Source organism: Eretmochelys imbricata, chromosome 9 (genome assembly GCF_965152235.1).
Source record: "Eretmochelys imbricata isolate rEreImb1 chromosome 9, rEreImb1.hap1, whole genome shotgun sequence".
In the NCBI taxonomy this organism is placed as follows: Eukaryota; Metazoa; Chordata; order Testudines; family Cheloniidae; genus Eretmochelys; species Eretmochelys imbricata.
In genome coordinates, this window is record NC_135580.1 from 25,225,381 (window position 1) to 25,246,658 (window position 21,278).

The window sequence follows — 21,278 nt, forward strand, 5'->3', positions numbered from 1 at the left end:
GGAGAGTGGGGTGGGGGGAGAGAAAACCTTTTGAAGTGATAAACACCCATTTTTTCATGATCTGTATGTATAAAAACATCCTCACTGCATTTTCCACTTTTATGCATCTGATGAAGTGAGCTGTAGCTCACGAAAGCTTATGCTCAAATAAATTGGTTAGCCTCTAAGGTGCCACAAGTACTCCTTTTCTTTTAGCAATAATTGGGTTTCTACCACTCTAATATGAAGCTAATTTCTATTAAATCATCATCTACTAAACGTTAACCACTTGGATGGTGAACAAGTTAAGTGAACTGAAAACATTACCACATGTTTACTGTCTCCAGAAAATGCTTCCTCTACATACAGTCGTCCCACTGCGTTCTCCATATTGCCATTGACATAGTTTGCACAGCGCCGCCAAACAGCTGTTTCTGATGTTGTGCCATAAAGTGCCTGTTAAACATAAACATTAGATAAAGGAATGGCATCTGGGTCAACATAAACAGAAGGAGAATGGTGGCTGATTGCCAGACTATGAGTTTTGGAGGAGTCTAATCTACCCTCACTGACTACATTTAATTATCATTAGTGTTAGTGGGGATGAGGTGTACTCTCTAAATTGAACACTGATCTGAGCAAACATACGGGAGTCACTGGCAACATTTCCTATCCCTCCAGCAGCCAAGGAAGGGAGTGGGGGAAGAAAAACACCCCTAATAGCCACAAAGGGGAGAGATAAGGAAGGTGTTGCTGCACATTGCTGCTCTGGTGCCTGTATTTGAACTGCAACCCCGTGCTCCACTAAGGGCCACTGTGACCAGAGGACAAATTCACACCCAGAGGTGGAAGGTTGAGCTTCCCACCACAGCCCTGCCAGCAGCTCCATAAGAGTGCCACTGGTGGTATCTGAGCAGGGGATCTACCTAGTCAATACCCCAGATACGTAGGCTATACCACCTTTCCAGCGAGAGCCACACATTTTGGGGGCAGCCCTGACTGTTTGAAGGGAGGCTGTTGGTATCTTGTACTATCAATGTACATGTTGCAAAGATTTTGTCATGATATTTCATTAATAAGTGATGATGCAGAGATGTTGATGTGATGGTGTGACATCACAAAACGATTACAATGTTAGGGAGTCACACCGTGATTATCTGGTGGCTCCTTGGAGCCCTGTTCAGTGAGGAAAGAGTTATCCTTCTCTTCAAGATTGTAGATCTGGGACTTCATGTATTAAGAGCTACACAGTTGCTGCACTTTGCACTGAATTAATGATAGTGAAAAGGAAAACTTCTGATATTTCCTTTCACCCCAACAAATACATGAAGAATTAGGAGGAGAGGAAATGGCTTCAGTGGGACACAATATAGAATTGTCTACGACAGGCTTCCCTGAAGACCTTGCATTGTTGCAGCTTTTCCATGACTCTTACATGATTCAACACTGCCACTGAATAGAATAGAAAATTCCTCTATTTCTAATTTTGCTTCCTTTTTCACACACAGATACACACAGATACCCTGCATCAGGGGAAATATGCATGTAATACAATACTGGCACAGTATGCTGGGACTGATTCACTTTTAACCACAAAAAGAAGCAGACATAGCAAAAATAAATACAAAAAAAAAATCACGCTGTCATGTTATGGTCGACATTTTTTACTCAGAAATCAGGGGGCTAGAGTCAGTAGGTCAGCCAAGCTGTGCTCAGCACAAGTTCAATGGGAGACCATGAAAGTGACCTCAGTGCTGCTCAATCTTACACCAGCTTCCCACAAACCAAAGCGGGGTGGGAGTTGTTGCTGCAGCTGTTGCTCAGGTGCCCCCTTACACCTGGCCACACGCCACATACATGGGCTAGAATAGCCAGGAGAGAGATTACGGTGCTCTTTGTTGCTCAGGGATTCTCCTACACCTACGGAATCCTCAGGAAGCGGCTTTTAAGTCTGTTTTGCCTCACCAGCGTGGCGCAATGAACTGGTGAATCTGGCACTGGAAATCCAAACTTATGTTTCCTACAACAATGGAAACTCATCCGCTCTGCATGTGATTATCAATGGTGCTAAACTACAATGCATTGATATACATTCATGTGTGTAAGGTGACCACAATGGGTCTATTAGAAACCATACCACTAACTTTCATTATTTTATTGTGCATAAACTCTCAATTACAGTGTTCTATTAATATAGCTTTTAACATTTAACTTCTGTTTTTTAAAGAATAATAATAATAGAAAAAAGAAGGTGCCGGTGACTTTCTTTAAAGGAAACAACTATATCCACAGTTGTACAGTCACTTCAACTCCAAGTGCTATGCATTACCATACTAATGAGCATGCCATTTTCACTGTCTTTCCAAGTCTCTCAATAACAGATCTGTTGGAGGGGCAACAACTGTGATGGTGCAACCTGACAGTTTGGCCTCAGGGAATAGAATGGAACTCCAGTGAGCTAGGGTCATAGTCCTGCCTTTGTAGCAGATGCAGGTTTATTTGAATATGCCGTCTAGCAATCTGCCAGGCTCCTTCTGCTGAGATTCTAAAAAGTGGTGGCAACAGGTTTGATGGCCTTTTTGCTAGGGTTCTGGCATCTTCACTTGCAAATTTCAAGCATTCTGTCTCCAGCTCCAGAACATGTGAAATTTTAAATCAATAACTGACTGAATGGTCAAATCTTCAGAGAAAAATTCTCAGGGTGAATCGGGGAAAGGATCTTAATGTAGTTATGTTAGGGAGGTAGATTAACTACAGTGATGGGAGAACCCCTCCCGTCACTGTAATGAGTGTTTACACTGACATGCTACAGCATTTTAAGTGTAGACACAGTCGGTACTTGGCATCTTGCAGGTTTGTGCCATTAATGACCGCAATATTGGGCCCATAATGTTTGGCTATGGGTAGGGTGACCAGACAGCAAGTGTGAAAAATTGGGACAAGGGATTGGGGGTAATAGGAGCCTATACAAGAAAAAGACCCCAAAATCGGGACTGTCCCTACAGAATCGGGACATCTGGTCACCCTAGCTATGGGTCATGATACCGTAAGGTGCTGGAAAGCTTGCAGCAAGTCAATAGGAGTCGAGGAGCCATAAAATATTAAATATTACTAAATACTAATATTATTAAAATATTACTGTACTGCCATAAAACTGATCATGCATTCACTTGATTGACTCAGATTCAGAATAACACAGAGACAGACCTTAGAACAATATGCTTCCCACCCGCTTTCCAAGTATCAAGGATACATCATATAAATTATAAACACACTCCAGCAGGAACATCAGCAAACATCTACAGCTTTGTTAGTTGCAAAGTTCAAAATGTATTAAAAAATGTATATCGTGTAGCTGGTTCTCGGAAAACATTTACCTTTAGTGGGTGTTAAAAAGTCAAATTTAAAATTTAAAAAGAGAGATGAATTTCTGCACCTTACGAAAAGCATTCCTTGTGTCCTTGTAGTTACGGCTTAGACTGTTTACAAGATCCATTACGTATCGCCAAATCATGTAATTTTGAATGTCTCTGTGTAATAAAACAATAATAATAAGCTGGTGATGTTTCTAGGCTTTTGGAACTTATCGGCAATAAAATGCAAATTTTAAAAACATACCTGACATACCTACCTGGAAGTATATTTATTAAGAATAGGCTTTAGTTTGGTTAGATATTCTGGAGCATAAACAACCACATCTTCTGCATTCTCAATATTAATTTTCACAGTTGACATTATATTATTTATGAATTCTGACCAGTTGAATTGCTGGAAAAAACAGGCATTTTAGGGATAAGTATTAAATAAGATTAAAATAATGTGATTGTTACCCATTTCTTTTTGGGATTCGACTATGTTTGAATGAAACAAATGTTTCAGTTAATCTTTAGTTTTCCTAATAGTGACACTACTGTAACTGAAGCTATCATGGTAATACTTGATTTTGGAGGATTTGAAATGATATTACTCCAGGCTGACAATTACTGTGCAGGATATGGAATTTGTTGTTTTTTTAAAGTACAGTGAGTTAAATGGTTATGGTACTATAAAATAAATCTGGAAAAGTGGAAATGATACTTTATGCAGTTTCAGGAGCTCTTTTCTTTTCTTTTCTTTTCTTTTCTTTTCTTTTCTTTTCTTTTCTTTTCTTTTCTAATTTCTAGTCAAAAGTTTTTAAATTAATAATTCACTGAGAACCTTATTTTCATTTACTCTAAGGCCCCTCTGTATTGCTTTGGGAGTGTAATAGCATATAAACTAAGGCCTTGGTATATATGATAATCTGGTCCTGTACTTTCATATGCACTAAGGTCCTGATACACAGCACAGTGAAATCAATAAGATGTATTCCAGTGGGCTTTGGAACATACCCCAAATCCTTTTACTCGTGCTCCCCATCCTGCCATATTTTCACTAAAACAAGATACTTGAAAAGGATATGTTTGAAAGCAACACTGTTTTCAGTGTAAAGAGGCAGTTAAATCTCAGACCAAGGTTAGCGCTTGTCTTTGGAGACCACATTAAAATATCAGTAAATTAAACAATGCCTTTGTATTTACACGGAGAGTGTACAAGGAGACCAAGGCAGTCAATGTGAATGGCAGGTACACACCTGCATAAACGCAAACTGTTTGGACACATCTCTGAATGAGCACCCTAGAACATGGGCATCCCACATTCTGGCTTGTGCAAAATGTCTCCTCTCAGAATTCCATGTCATTCACGTGTGAACAAGGTACACAGACTGAAACAGACCATGTCTATGGTTTATGTGGGTGAGTTACACTCTACCATTAGAATAAAGTGGCTTTTCTCCTCCTCTTCTGGTCTCCAACCCCATATTCGTTTGTGCTGCTGTTCATTATTACAAGGTCTTCAGAGCTTGAATGAACAGCTATCAAAGCAATTTTCTATTAAGCAAATTCTTATTGAGTAATACCTATGCAGTCTACACAGTGTGTTATTTTAAAATGTGAACATGTTAAATTTGAAACTGTGTGAAGGTATAAGGGATACCATTCCTCAGGGATCAGAAGCCTGCAGCTGGCTGGCTGATTAGCTCCACCTGTTGCACTGGGGAAAAAGAGCTGGCACTTAATTGGTTGATCCTCATAAAAGAAGGCAGCAGGAAATGGAGGGAGGAGTTGGTAGTACCTTCCAGAAAATTGATGGGTTAGTGGCTGTTTGCAATAGACTGCTGCTGGACCAATTGTGTTACTAAGGCTGAGAGGTAAGAGGCATGACATTTTGGGTTGATGAATTTACTGGTGTGAGGAGCAGACTTGGAGAAGGGACTACTCAACTTGCACAGACACTGAGGGAAGAGTCTATGAGGTTTTGTTTTCTTGTGTTAAGAAGGCTTGAAATAAAAAAAAAAGCAACTAACTGTGTGGGAAAACTGCTTCCCTGGATTCTATGAGAGAGCATCAGATAGAATTACGCTAGGGAATGAGCTGGCTCAGCAAGAGCAAAACCTGGCCTGGTAGGAGGAAGGTGCTGTAAGATAGGTCTCCAGTCCTTTATGCTCTGTAATTGTGAACAACCTTTGAATAAGAAATATCATTGCTTGCCATTATGTTTTCTGTTTTTAATAGCTCTTTGCTCAAGGAACTAGATGAAACTGAAACTGAACTGGATGAAAGGATTGGTAAGAGGTTATAGAATCTTTCACTGAACACTGAATTTGTCCCCCATACAGGCAGTAGTTATAAAAAGTTGTTGACAGCTGGAGACTATTTTGTGGATTATGAAGAATGAGTTACTGGTCACACTTTATTATGTAGTGGGACGGTATTTGTACGACTAACCTCACCAACATGGCATCTTTGTTCATAGTTTCATCAAAGAACAAGGTCTGAGTAAGAATGGAGAATATACTTCTACAACCTATACATGCTCCCTCTAGGTCAGTACTGAAGCATATTGGCAGAGTAATGGCCTTTTCCACAGACAGTTATATTGACAGCACTGGAAAATGTGTTACTTTTCACATGCATTACACTCCTATTGGCCTTATCCTGTGCTGCCCCAAACACTACATGGAAGATGCTTAACTCCTTCAACTACCAGAAACCTCAATGGAAGATGAGGGTGTTCAACACATTGCAGGACTGAATCCTATGAAAAAACAAAAAACTTTCTCCATTCATCACTTTACCAAATGAGCTTCCCGTGTGAGTAGATATGGCAGTTTCCATTAGGAAAACTGCAACTATACACTGCTTTGTGTAGAAGTTCACATGATCTGTTAAAATCTGCATATTGGCCCATAACTCCCTGTTCCGTTGTGCTGGGAATTCAAGATTAAAAGAGGGCTGCAGAGCCTTTGTGGGCCAATATGAAGACTGAGGGGGTGGAAATTTTAGAAGATGGTTGTCATTGGAGACAATAATTGAGCTGCTATTTTCCAGTATTTTCCCCCTGTTCAGTTAAATCTGCTCTTTAAATAGTTGAGGAAAGTTACTGTATCTAGCACAAGCAGCTTTGTACTTTGACACCTGAGGAAGTTTGTCATTCAGAAAGGTCTGTCTCTTATTTTGAAAAGTGGCTTGGTCTTGATTGGTACCTTCTTAAGGCATTTTTGGACAGACTTTCAGGAGAGAGGTGGCTGTTAATTTCCCCATGACATTAGAAATAGCCAGGGCAGTAATGTTTTATGAGCAAACTAAATAAATTCCTGATACCACAGTTTATGTATAGTCATTGTTTAATTGAGATCTGTGAGTGTATGTGATGTTTAAGAAATCAGAAGTGCGATAAGCTGAGCTGAATTAAATTGATATTATTTAGGTTGGGGCATTTAAAGTCATTGACAGTCTTTGAGATTAAGAAGGATACTATGTAACAGGCAGTGGCAGGAGGTGTATTTCAAAGTACATTACTTGGGCGGAAAGACTCAGTAATAATACACTCCTGCCTAGCATTCCAAGTTCTCTTCCAGTGACCATTAGCTAAGACTGTATGTCCAGAAGTGGCAAGTTTCACCCACCTGCCCCGCCAAGAATAAATCAAGTCCACGGAATTAATTTTTAATGAGAATTTTCTCTCCTCTTCTCTAACCTTACCATAGGGTGGGTGTGGGTGTGGGATGGCAGGGGCAAGGCCAGCCATAATCTGGCTCAAAATAATGTGTTTAGCTCTCAGATATAGAGACGTGTGGCTCTGGCTGTTCTGAAAAATAAAAAAACAACTTGCTTTGGGTCAAACAAAACATTTTGTTCAACCTGTAATAGAACATTTCATCTTGATTTCTGGATACATATATATTTTTACTCTGTTTTGAAATGTCCTTCAATTTTATTTTAAAAATGTAACTTTGAATCATTTAGAAAATGAACCAAAACCTTCTGTATTGGGGGTTATCTTTTCAATTGAAACCATTTGGTGAATTCGACACATGCATAAAACATTTTGGTTTATCAAGTCTGCATTTTTTGGTCTTCTCCCCTCCCCGCCTCTCCCCCCCCCCCCCAAAAAAAAATTGGGGTTGAAAAATTTTGACCAGCTCTAGTCAATGCTCTTCCAGCAATCCTGAGTGTTGGCTTTAAAAGAGCACCTCCTTGTTTTTAATTTAGTGGCACCAAATCAGCCAGTAATAGCCTATCATCTTCAAGCACTTCATGTACATAGTTCAACTTTAAAATACCTCAGTTCTAGATAAAAGCTTTATTTCAAAAAGAATTCTATAATATGACAGTTTCTTTCATCAGGAACTAATAGGACTTGAAAATATTTGGATATTAATCACTCACCTGATGATTGATCTCCAAAGAGAAGTTATTTTGGAGTTCTGTTAATGTCATTTTATTATATAGCAGAACTGGATTGTTTCTGTCTTCAGGTTTAGATGTAGCCTACACATGTTAATTACAGAAGAAGACTATATAAGTTGAGGCAATTTATAGCAATAGCAGGAAAAGGAAGTGACAATGATGAAAGAACTGAAGGTCTTATGGCTTGATACATTGATACATGTCTACTGTATATGGGCAGTATATATATTGCTCAATGTCTTGCAGGTACATGTAGTAGGCTTGAGTCAAAAGAGAGGACAAAATTACACTGACTAAATCTCTGTTAATACTATAGGTCTCTACTTTTTGGATTGGTTTTGGATTAGAGAGCCAGTATCACTGCCTTTTCCAAGAAGCTCTCTTGCTCTGCTAAAATACTTTCAACCCGTGGGATATACTTCTACTCTTTCTCATGCACCACGGATATCCCCAGTTAAGTTGCTTAAACAGCCATCTGGCACATGTTCTCTTGTCCTCAAAGATCCACTTCATTCCTGGGTTTCCATCTGTCCTTTCCAATGTACAGCATCCCCCTCACCCCCCCGAGCCAGATCTGCCCTAAGGGTAGGAGAGGAGCAAGCACTTGCATGATGCAGCACTGAGCAGGGAAATACTGGCTTTTTGCCATATTGCTACTTCCCCTCTGTCTCCTCCTATTGCAGCTTGTCTGACTAGAGAGGGGGAGGAAGTATCATCTGGCAGCATATCGTCCTTGTGTCCCTTCTTACCTTGGCTCCCATGATGGTGAGTTGAGAACACAAAACAATAAGGATCCAAGTGATTTCTCAAAGGAAGGTGATCTATCCAAGGCAGAATCCCCTACCTTTATTGGCACTGCCAACTCTGCTGGTGTAGGGTTAGCAAACTTTGGCCTCTCCATTCATTTTTAATTTAGAAATTCTCTCCCCAGCTCCAATCCTTTTTAAGACTTCCTTTATATTTATTTTTTTTCATTCCCTCCACCGTGCTCCATTATTCCTCACTCGGCTTCATCATACCTTTTTCTCTGCACTCCTTTTCCTACAGGCTTTTCTAAGCCAAATGCAGATTCCACATCCATTACTGTTCAAACTGGAGCTGAACTTTCAAACTTAGGTCAAATGGGTTCAAAATTAGGCAACAGCAGGTTGCCCATCACTAAGTGTGGCATTTGCCAATAGAAATGCTATAGAGAAGTGTCAGATGTGACTTCGTTTCTAACTTCTCATTTCAATCCCTCACTCTTTATCAAATAAACTCCGCTTGGTTGAAAGTTTTCCATCTTTGGCCTCAGCCAGAGGTGACTTTCTCAAGATTCTGAGGAAAATCAAAATCATCTGGTTTTGATATATGGAAATGGGGAAATTACACTTCCTCCTTGACACACATGCCATTAGTCTGTTGGTGTGACTCAAATGGCTGAAGCTAGAAAATGCAAACTTGGATTGTTTTATAGTCCTCCTCATTGAGAAAGTAAAAACAACTCAAGGGTGAAGAAAATCAGTCCAGAATCTTCAAGTTGTGAATGATTTGAGCCCATATTTTTGTGCATGAGTACCAGAATTTTCCATTTGGTTTTCCCCCTTGACACATTTAAATTCTGGCTGCCTGTGTTAGGGATGCTACTGTTGAAGAAAACTCTTGGCTAAGAATCTGTTTGGGACAGCTGACTAAGGGAGGGACTAAAAAGGTGGTGTGGGCCAAATATTACTCTGTTGTATTTGGTGCTCACTGCTCTAACCAACCCCCCCAAAATCAAGAAGGGTAGGGAGGAAAGAGACCCCTAAAATGTCCCTCAAAGTGCCTTTTCTTAAGCAGATGGTATGTGAACCAAGTCTCTTCTGTCATTTTCCCACTCCCCACTAGAGCTATGGAGGGCTGAAGTAAACAATGTGCAGAGGGTCAGGATACTACTGCTTGGGAGGAGACACCTAATGATAATATCTCCTCTTTCTCATTGTAATAGGCACCTTCAGGTCCATGTGCCCTTTAATCTCCCATCTTGTGTACAAGGCCTGACCTTCTTCAGGATTGGCCTGGTGCACATCCCATTTACAGTCTCCTGTGTCTTATGGACACCATACTGCCATATAAGCTAGTTTTAGGATTTGGAACCTAAAGCATTGTATAGAGTTGCTGTGTTTAAATGAAGAAACTCTGTGTACACGAATTGCTTCAAGTGGTTTGCAGTAGGCTGGCACATTACATGTAGCATTCTCCTCCTAATTTCCAGCTGCTTTATCAAATTAAAAGACAGCTAAAAATATACTCAACGTTTTGCTAATAATACTTTCCAGACAAGCAATTGCTATAGTTGCCACAAGGGTGTTATGAAATCCTAACTCATAGGGGAAGGGGTCCACAGGATTGTGAATGGGAGGGAAGGTGGCCCATGAGACAATCTTTCAGGTCCTCACTTTGGAAAAGTCTGACACTTCTGCTCTACCCTATACAGTTGGTATATCAGTTTAAGATGTAAAATGTTTTGGGATCCTTTGAAGATGAAGGCCATTATATAAATGTAACATGGGCTGTGTTGTCTTGAATACAGCTTCCAGTTACAGGGAGACAATGCCTATTAATTATCTCAGGGCAGAATATGGCTCCATGTCTTCTTAGTGTTCACATTTAAGGTAACTTCATAACTGTTTATAATGTTCTTTCCTAAGTATTCCTACTGCTTATCTCTTTCAACCGAGAATAAAGTCAGTTATGTAAAACTCACAAAGAAAAGTTTCCTTACATTGGCAATCTCTATCTCCAGATCCATAACTCTTTCCATTTCTTTAGAAATCTGGCTTTCATTGATGGTGAGATTTTTTTCTTGGAGAATTAACTTAGCCACAGAAATCATGAATGACACATAGGCTGAACATGCCTGCAAAAAAGAAACCATTTCAAGACAAACCTCTTCAAAGTACTGTGTATCATACATATCTTAGACTAACTTTGATTTCTGTGAATCATTATTCTTTAGAAATGTAGCTAACAAGTGCCAAGAACAAAATCTAGTACTACATTCTGAAATGCTGTGTTATAACGTGAAAATTAACTTTAAAAATTTCCTCATGGCAAATTGCTATATGTTTGCAGCACTAATCAAGACTAAACATTGCAATCTATTATGCCATGCACTCTATTTAAAATTAAGATGTTTACAAGTTCATACTTAAACCCCACCCCTCATTTGTCTGGGAATTACCCTAAATTTCCTAATCATCTTACTTAGTGCCTCCAGGCAGCAGAAGCAGAAACGTTAACATCAGTGAAATGCTGATGGGCTAGTGCTGAATTAGCATTTGGGAAACATCACTCCCAGAAACAGTGATTCATTTTTTTAGTCAAGTAATTACTATATCTTTCTTGTGAGTCCATAGGAACCTCTGTGATGGCCAGTTTCCTCAGTCTGCAGTGATACATACTTTCTGTCAGAACATCCTGAGGTCTGGCTAATGGCCGTGCACTCTGTTATGCATTCAAAGGCTAGGGGAAAAGTGTTCTGTATACAGCTTTTTATAAATTGTGTTGGCTAAACAGTTTGTAGCAGGGATATTTCTGAAGCTCCTGTGGAATTTAACAGAAAATGATAACCTTTCTGTAGGCTTTCAGATCATCCTATTCAATGTAATGAATAATAATATCCCTGCTATGGATATCTATAGGGTGGCTAACATTTAGTATGGATATAATTTTCTATTAAATTTTATAAGATTAAATTTCCATAGAACCCTCTTGGTGTCATCTGTTCAGTTCTATGGGACTTTTCCATAAAGGAAAGTAGGGCAGGAATTTCTTTACAATGCCTCTTTATGATTCCCACTCACTTTGCTTTACCTTCTCCCCGATAGGAATCCTGCTTTCAACATGCTCCCTTAATGCAAATATAAATAAATTAAACTAAATAGAAAAACAAAATTTTTAAAGCATATGTGCATTTAAGGAAATATACTGGGATGTTTTTATGTCTGCTCACAAGCTGACAGAATCTGTGTCCTGAAATGAGACATTCAGGTGGACATTTTAGTGACTACTACCAATCCCATTCATCTGCAGTTAGCCTCTCATATGTGTGTTAAAAGGCAGTGCTGGTAACAGTCTGTATGCACTTGGGGCTTAAACCTACAAAGCACTGGGCACCTCCTGAAAATGATGTTGACTTCACTGGGAGTTGGGAGATCACTGCACCTCACAGGATTGGGCCCTCAGTGATACTTTTCACGAGTTAGAAAAGAACATTTTAACAGGGAGGAAATGGCATGAAGTTCCTGGCAGTTAACATGAAAAATTGTACCATGAAGTGTGCTTATCAAGCCCAGAAACACCACTTAAGAGTACACAGATATGTACACAAATCTTAAGTTTTCCAGGAGCCCAATCCAAATCCGAAGTTAATGGCAGTCCTTTAATTGCCTTCAATGGACTGTGGATCAGGCCTAACCTGGAGACCATTGCATGGCACCTAGGAACAATCAGAACAGCCAAGAGGACAATTCAGCTGATCTCTAGCTACATTGTAAATAGGTGCTGGATATACTGCAATCTTAAAGGGCATTCAGGGTCAAAAAGAACTGTCAGCAGTGGGGTGATATGGCTTCTGAGCAGGGGTGAAAGTCGGCCAGTACGACATACCAGTAAGAAGTGGCCGCCGATACTGGCCCGCACTCAGCCGACATTAGAGCGCTTCTTAAAGCCGCAGCACTTTAACGTCACTGTCCCCTTTGCCCCCTGTGGGTCGCCAGTGGAGGGGTGGGGGCAAAAGGGGCAGCTGCCCCAGGGCCAGCAATTTAAGAGGGCCCGAGGCTCCCAGCCGCTGCTGCTACCGTGGCAGTGGCCAGAGCCCCGGGCCCTTTAAATGGGCGCCAGAGCCCTGGGCAGTGTGGGCCAGGCAGCGCAGATGTGCTGGCTCAGAGAGACTGACCCCTTACCCCCAAACCTGCCCCTTCTGCCCGAGGCCCCACCCCTTCCAGGGTCCCCGAGCCTGGCCCCTGTACTGGTAAATGCTTAATGTTACTTTCACCCGTTTCTGAAGTACCATTAGTTTAAAAAAACCTCACATGTAGTTTTGGAATGAGAAACACCCCTTCTAAAGCTGAAAATGCTTGGGTTAAAGAACAGGAGATAGACTGTCTGTCTGTTTGCCACATACAGCTCAAGGATAAAAGCAGAATGACACAGCAGGAACCAGAGCCAAGAAAAGGCTGCTGGCAGAGTGCAGGTGTCTACTCTGTTGGGAAGAGACTTTTCCCATTTCCTTGAAGTCTTTGTGGCGGTGGGAAATTTAGATTCTTCTGGCCTAGTGCTTACTCTTGGCATTGCTAAGAGGTTTTGTTGGTTTTTTTGGGGGGGGGGTTTCCCCCCCAAACATTTGTCCATACTTTCTTTCTTATTTAGTGGTAGAATGTTTGAGGTTTTGATGGTAGACAATTTTTCAGGTCACAGTGTAAGACCATCTAATTTGTTCACTAGATTCTGTATCAAAACAAATACTAAAACCAAGTATCTTGCATTTAAAAGGCCCAAGAAATAGCCATTGTTACAGCCCAAATACATCCTTAAGGGGGATGGAATTTGAATGAAAATTTGAATGGGGTGCCAGCCCTTCATGTTAAACATTGTACAGATTTGTATATCTGAGAACTCAGTGGCCTGATTCTCCTCTCACGTATGCTTGTGTAAATCACAATTTGCTCCACTGAAGTAATTAGTGCTATACTTTGTAAAAACTATTGTAAGATCAAAATCAGGCCCACAGTCAAATGAAAATACCAGCAAGAGTCACAATTCATACAACTTACATAATTTCCTCATGACCTACTTTCTGGTAGGCTGTAAGCTCTTTGGGGCAGAGGCCATCTTCTTGTTCTGTGTTTATACAGCACCTAGCATAGTGGGGTACTCGTCTGTGATGGGCTCCTAGGAACTATGCTAATATGCATAATTAGTGGTTATCTTTATTGGTAAGTAAACTCTCTAATTAAACATAATGTTACAATTTAAACTAGTTAAGTATCATATGTTAGCAAAAATCAACAAAACACAATCATGCATTTCTCACCACTTCTGCCTTTAATTATATGATGGGAAAACTGGCTAATTAAAGGCACAATTTTAGCACTTAGATGACTTCAGTAAATAAATATATATATTTTTAACGCCTGGAGGATTAAGGTGCACCCATTGTTGGCAATGGGGAGAATATACAATTCTAGTAGCAAGGAGTTAATGAAAATATACATGCATGGTAAGTAAACATGAATTAAAGATCAGCTAGAACTATAAACAGCTTTAGTAATTCTAATGGCACGATGTAATGTGGCTGCTAGGCTCTTTGCTTACCTTCAAGCTTAAGACACTTTTAGATCTTTTCTGCTAAACCATGCAATACAATAGTTCGATTGGAGGCTCCTTTTTGACTGTAGGTTTCCTACTGTCTTCATCCCATTAAACATATCAGTGACAACTAAAATTTAACATTTTTTTTTTCAAAATGATCAAGTGTCATCTCCATCCTTAATCTTGTTTTCAAAAGTCAAATACAGACAGTGTCAATGAATCCACTACCTCCAACTCTAGTCTATAAGCTCCCGGGACAAGGATCTCAAGAAGGTGGCAGCAAATCTGTAAAGCCTGGCCTCCGCTGACACCCTAGACTCTTTCCAGTCTTGCTTCATTCAAGATGTGATAGTACAGAAATGGCCTTGGCTGAACTGATGAGACAACCTCTTCATGATGATGGAACACCAAGGCTGAGACCAAATCTTCCATATTAATCACTTTTAACACTGCCAGTTTCAACTATCCCGGTTTATTTTTTGTGTCCTGGCAGAAGTTGATGGAATGATGCTACATTTATTCCTTTCCATTTTTGGCAACTGCTGCTGCTCCATAAGAGCTTCAGCTTGCATGCTCCCACAAGGCTCAGCCTCATCATTGCTCTTCTTTGAAATCTATGTGCAGCCATTAGGGACAACTATGAGGCAACATGAGCTAAGTGCATCCTTCTCATCCAGCACAGAGTATCCCCATTATCTCAGTGCATATGGGGAACTTGACTTTGGATAGAGAACAGCTGGCTCAGAATGAACCCAGGAAAACTGAACCAAGTCCCTACCTTCACTACATCATATTCATAGCACCACCACGGTCCTATGGCTCTTGTCCCCCTCCCCTACTCTAATTTATATCTCCTTGCCTTCTCACTTGCTACTCATTCATATTCAATATTTCCTTTTTCTGTTCCTGATTTTTGTGCCTTTTCTTTGTTTCTTCCACCTTTTTCTCTCTGCTAAGCACACTCTCTGCTATCAGATCAATCTCTTCTTAAAACTCTTTATACCCATGAACCTCTCTGTTCTCCCCACCAGTGTGGTTTCCATGAGAGTTAGATTGCAGGCTCTTTGGGCCAGGGACGGTTCTCCTTTCAGTATTGCCTCTGCACATGGGAGAGAATGTGCACCCCTACTTGTTAGCCATGGCTTACCTCCTTATATGCACCAGTACATTCATAGTAGTCACGAGAAGGCAGACCAAGCCCAGGTTGATCAATCTACAAAAACAATAAAAAAAAAATAGCTTACAGACAAAATAGTACCACCCTGTAGCAAACTAAAATTTTGGAAATAATGAAAGTATTCTCTGATTTCATTCTTAATATTGCAAATCCATAGGCTGACTGAGGTGGGTCTCTTTCTCTCTCTTCCTACCTTCCTCTTCTCCCCTCCCCCCCTTTTCTTTTTCCTCTCCTTTTTCCTCCCTATTACTGGAAAACTTTAAATCAAGACTGGATGCATTCCTAAGAGCCATGCTGTAATTCAAACACAGATATTGGACTTGAAGAGGGTTTATACAGGGAAGTCCCCTGGCCTGTGTCCTGCAGGATGTCAGACTAGATAATCACAGTGGAATCTTCTGGCCTTAATTTATGAATCATCTCCTCTTAGCTCTTTCCCTCTGCTGCTGCCCTATAAACAATACAGTCCATTGTGGCATTGTCTTCAGAGGTAAGCAGACAATGCAACTGGTGACAAAGAATACACAGACAAAATCTATAGATGGGCACCATGGCTCTTGAAGACTCTATATAATGTGTAAAACAGAGTAGATTCACCATTGCTAAGGGTTGCATGAGAAAGCTGGGCTGTAAGTGGATTCACCACTGCGCTTCCCCAGATATGCTCCTAGGGGAGGCTATTTTAAATTTATGGCCAGGGCAGGCTGCACAGCAGCTGCTTGGAAAATGTGCTATTTAATCAAAAAATAGACTGGTCACCCTGCCCACATCCCTTTCAGAGCTCTGCTGGCTGATTGCAGATCCCACAGTAGAGTAAGAGGTGTGACTGTCTTGTACAGCTGCAGCTCCCTTGTTGGTGGGTTTTCTGCCTTAGAATCTTGCAATCCTGAGTTATGCTGGCTGAGCATAGTCCAGTGAATACAAGAAAATACGCTGCATGCATGCTATTTTCATACATATACAGATATTTGTCACAGTCCTATTAAGTGTCATTAAAACCCCTCAGTAACTGAGATTCTCTGTACCAGACTGATAAACCCTTTAAATACAAAGGGTACAAACATAAGATTTGCTATTTCTTAACTGCCAAAATTCAAATCAGTAAATTTTTCCTTCTGACTTCCTTTAGCTAATAATTATAAAAGAGTGAAATGTGTATGGCGATAAGGATTATTTAGTCAATGCCATCCTAGCAGACTTACATGAATGATATGCACTGTGGAGTTCTTATCATTGGTGCCAACAAAAAAATTAATAAGGACCTTTTTCCCATATTGTGAATTCAGTTGTGCAATAGCTGTTTCAGCTGTCCAACTGGCACCTAAGGAAATGATAGATGCATTTAGTCTCAGTATTTTTGGAAAATAAAGAAAAAATACAATCATTTAGAGATTTTAACAGAAAAATAAACAGACAAAGTTGGCCTACCATATGCAGAGTCCCAGTTATCTGTTGCTACAGGCCATTCAGACACATGTGGCAATATATTGATTAAAGGTTTTCCACCTCTACTATCAATAGTAGCTTTTGGAAACAAGAAAATTAATACAGTATGAGTTATATGCCCAGTTATTTTAAAACATCCAAATACTATACTGACTTGTATAAAAGGTTCTCTGTATTCCAGGATTCTGCAGCTGAAAAACTTTTCCCCAGAACATACCCACCAGCAGCACTGCAGATTTGTGCTCCAGAATCTGAGATTTCTTTAAAAAAAAATTCTCTCATGAATGCAAAACAAACCAACTAAACAACAAAACCTTAAAATGTGAGCCAGTGTAAACTGAAGTACAGTTTGCTGCAATCACCTTCAAACAATAGCTCTGAAAAGTTTGAGTTAACATTTCACTCTGACACCTAACAATGATAATTCAAAGGGCTACTGTTAGCTCTTTTACTGATGATCATTTTAGTAGAAACATCTGGCTAACACTCTTATTCCCAAAATCCAAAACTGTTTCCCCATGCCTTTCCTGATGTCAGAAGTCCCAAATGACTGCTACCCAGCACTCAAAATCTCCATCTTCAAGAATTTCTACAGTGCAGTTCTAAGTTGCCTACAAAAGGCTGTAGCACAGAGAATAGGGAAGAGTAATATAAACTGACATCAAAATTAATAACACAGTGGCTACTGTACTGAGGTTCATATTTAATTAAATACAAATCTACATAAGAACAGCCATACTGGGTCAGACCAAAAGTCCATCTAGCCCAGTATCCTGTCTTCTGACAGTGGCCAATGCCTGGTGCTCCAGAGGGAATGAACAGAACAGGTAATCACCAAGTGATCCATCCCCTGTTGCCCATTCCCAACTTCTGGCAAACAGAGACTAGAGACATCTAATCTAGTTCACATGAAATGGGGTCAGAACTTCCAGTTTGCTTCCTGAGATGGCTCCAGAAGCTGGGAGTCTTGTAGCATTTAGTTACAGCCCCCATGCACTGTGCAGTATATGGATTATGCCCATATTTACATAGAAATCTTATGTACAGTAATTTGTGGAGAAACTTACTTTCATTTATACATGATCTGTACAGAGTTTTTGCTTTCTGCACTGCCAGTATGTCATTAGTGTTGTCCCTGTCAAGGACGTCTGAAACAAAGAACACATACATGGAAAAATATTACAGCATTTCATCTGCAATGGGAGGAGCCTGGAGGAAAACATGATAGAAACCAACTAGGAGCACAAGGATGGGGGATCCATAACTCTTCAGCATGCTCCCTGTTCAGAGCAAATCCCATAGAAGCCCCTCCACGCCAAAGGCAGGGCCCTGGAGGTGGCATGGCTGGGTGGGGAGTGGTGATACTCTTAAGACAGCCACTCTCCATGGTATCACCTCCAGTCTACAGATGTTTACCTGGCAAACATTATTGGGAAACTGTCTATGGAGTCCTCCAGTGTAGAATGAAAATTCCCTGACCCTGGAGGGAAAGTTTGCAGATGGTGGGGAAGCTCTGTAAGTAGAGGGAGCTGTGTTGCCATGCAAGAGGTGAAGCCTAGGAAACAGTACAGGAATATTGGGTTTCCCTGCGAAGGCTCCTGACCACCATGGATACTTTGAGTTTTCTGGGTGGTGTCCCCCAAATGATTTGCTGGGGGCAGCTGGGAAGGGTGCTTGCTCTTCCTCCCCCCCCCTCCCGACACACAATGGAATGATTAGAAAAACACCCTATCTGTGGAAACTCAAGGGAGGGATTATATAGGCCACAATCCTGAATTTGGTCTTAATACCCTTTGACATCTTGATAGGAGTACAGACATGCTGAATGTAAAGCTGGCACAGAGCAACTTCTAGCATGTGGAGCGTGCTCCAATGGCTCACACAGAGGGAAACTCCTTTTTTTCCCCTCACCTGGGAGAGCTGTCACTTATAGGTCAGGAGGGTAGTGAATTGGGTTTCAGCTGTTGTAATAGGTGGATAAGTGCACACACAGAATTCAGTCATCACAGGGGTCAGGTCTGGACAAGTCTGCTTCAGTGGTCAGCTACTATTTTTTCAGAAACAACCGCATTACTACCAAAACTCAAATTACTATCCAAGCAAATAATCTGGGTTGATTTATGCTGAACTGAATACAGATCTTGACTAGTCTATCACATATAAACCTTTATTACATAACCTGTTTTGTTCTGATTACACACAAGCCAAAGAGGAAACTTTTATACGGTCCAGCTCTCTAGTACATGGACAAACTCCACTGACCTTTCAAAACAACTTCTAGTTCGTCTCTTAAAATGTCAAAGTTGCTGTAACGGGAGCTGGTCTCTGGAATGACGTTCTTCTTTAACCATCCTCCACAGGCATATTGGTAAAAATCTTTACAAGGTTCTGCAGTAGTGTCCATATTCTCAATGATTCGGGCTGCTGTAATATGAGACAGATGGACACATGTAGAAACCTTAGAAAATAAATAAATCTGGATTCTGATGTGGAAAGGGACAAATATAATCCCTGAGTTTAGGATACCCTGGCTTCCTCCTTCCCTCTCCAAAACACATACACAATCTTCTTAAGTTAAAAGAATTTTTTTCTAAACCAGGCAGTAAATTTAATAATTTAACACTTTATGTCTTTAAAGCCCTGTATAGACAATGACTAACTCATCCTCACAACAGCCCTGTTTGTTGGGTGGGTATTATCTCCATTTTACCACTAGGAACACTGAGACAACAACGTAAAGTAACTTACCCAAGGCAGTGTCAGTGCAAGAGCCAGGATTAAAACTTAGAATCACCTGACTCCCAACCCTGTAGTCATTCTTCCAGACCACACCACCTTTCTAATTTATACTGTAACATGATAAATACTAAATTGATATCTGATATTGTTCACTGAAAGGTCTTCATCCTCAAAGGGCAGTAGGGATTGGTGAGTAGGCAGCCTTAAAGCAAAACTCCAGTGATTGTTTGTTATCTAAAAGGTATTAAAAAAACAACCCCATTTTTGGGGCATATTCCTACTCAGTATACATTTTTAAATGTCAAAGCATCTTTTAAAAATCCTAGTTGCTTATTCAGTATCAATATTTGCTGGGCCAAATGCTGAAGAACTTTCTCGCTTTGAGTTTGAGATCCCTGGACTAAATTAAATCACCATGAGGGCCACATGAGGACTAGTACATGGGCCCAAGGGCCGCATCACTTGACACCTTTTCATACAAAGATATCAAAAGCCCCAGCCCTGCTTCTTCCCACCCTTCCCCGCCCCCATTCCAACCCCTTCCCCAAAGTCCCTGCTCCAACCCCTTCCCCAAATCCCTGCCCTGGCCCCGCCTTTTCTCTGCCTCCTCCCCTGAGCATGACGAGTCCCCACTCCCTTCCCTCCTGGAAGGTCCTAAGCGGGTGGTGGGAAGTGCTCGGAGGTAGGCAGAGGAGTGGGAATGCGGCACGCTCGGAGGGGGCTGGGGAGTGTTGAGGGGAGCTATGGCGGGCCGCAAGAAATAACTCCATGGGCCGCCACGTGTTTGAGACCCCTGATTTAGTCCTTACTCAGGTAAATCTGCCATTGATTTTAATGTGCCTAGATGTGGAGCCAAGTACAATTAAACAGCCCACAAAATGCAACACATACAATAACTTTTTTAGTTACCAGTTTTTTCTAATTGTATTTAGCATAATCAAATTGTCAAGATGATGACTCCATGACTGATGATTTGTTTTTAATTATATACAAGGTACTTGTGTTTCCTTTACTCATTTATACTTCTGTGTAACAAAATGTGGCTAAAATAGCATTTAAATTACACACACACATTTTCCCTTTAAGGAGTGGGAGACATTTTCAGAGGAGATTAGAGTCTGGCAAATGAAGGAAACTAGAGATTGGAGGTGAGTGTTAGGAGTTAAGTCTCCTAGAAAGCCTGTGGCTCATGCCTTTTTTATGCCATTGGTAAGTTGCATGAAGGGCCTAGTATTTGTGTGTGTGGTGTTTTGTTTTTCTGTTTTCATGGACTTTTTAATGACTTGAGACCTTTTTGAAGCCAACATCTGTTTTTTTCACAATGCCCCAATTCTTGGATCATGCAAAAACTATGACTAGAACAAATCCTGCATTATTTGGCCCCAAGAAATAGCTCCCATAAGCAGTAAAGGTCATGGAAACAAATAAAATACAGCACCTGATCTTTGTACCACTGAATACAATGGCAACACTCCCATTGATTTTTAAAGCATACAAGATTGTGCCCACCATACAGGGAGATTGAAGTTTGGTTGTGTTTCCCCATGTTTGGGTGTTTGTTAAGGTTCTTGCAGAATCCAAAACCCAACTCTACTATCAAGTACCTTTTGGTCAAAGGGTTGCCTACTTTGGCTATAATCTCTGATATCCCGGTCACCGTCTAGATTTCCCACCCCGCGCCCTACTCCCCCAAGGTGTCGTGAATGTTTTGAATTGTGCCTTTTATCTTGTCATGGCTCCAGCTTCTTTCTCTAATAGGTTTGGTAGTGCCCTGTCACAAGCTTGCAGATCCATTTTCATCCATTCCTTCCTTTGTTTTTGTGGTCCACCGT

General features: G+C 40.7%; 1 protein-coding gene across 1 annotated transcript in view; it reads right to left on the bottom strand.

Moving 5' to 3' along the window:
• The window catches only part of MME (membrane metalloendopeptidase), a 60,631-nt gene that overhangs the window by 34,769 nt on the left and 4,584 nt on the right, over positions 1 to 21,278 (bottom strand). Inside the window, exons 4-13 of the mRNA XM_077826674.1 lie at positions 18,970 to 19,131; positions 17,775 to 17,855; positions 16,690 to 16,785; positions 16,464 to 16,582; positions 15,232 to 15,297; positions 10,495 to 10,629; positions 7,731 to 7,832; positions 3,611 to 3,747; positions 3,416 to 3,509; positions 307 to 435 (exon numbers count right to left, since the gene is read on the bottom strand). Of these exons, the coding sequence (XP_077682800.1) occupies positions 307 to 435; positions 3,416 to 3,509; positions 3,611 to 3,747; positions 7,731 to 7,832; positions 10,495 to 10,629; positions 15,232 to 15,297; positions 16,464 to 16,582; positions 16,690 to 16,785; positions 17,775 to 17,855; positions 18,970 to 19,131 (1,121 nt within the window). The remainder of the gene's footprint in view (positions 1 to 306; positions 436 to 3,415; positions 3,510 to 3,610; positions 3,748 to 7,730; positions 7,833 to 10,494; positions 10,630 to 15,231; positions 15,298 to 16,463; positions 16,583 to 16,689; positions 16,786 to 17,774; positions 17,856 to 18,969; positions 19,132 to 21,278) is intronic.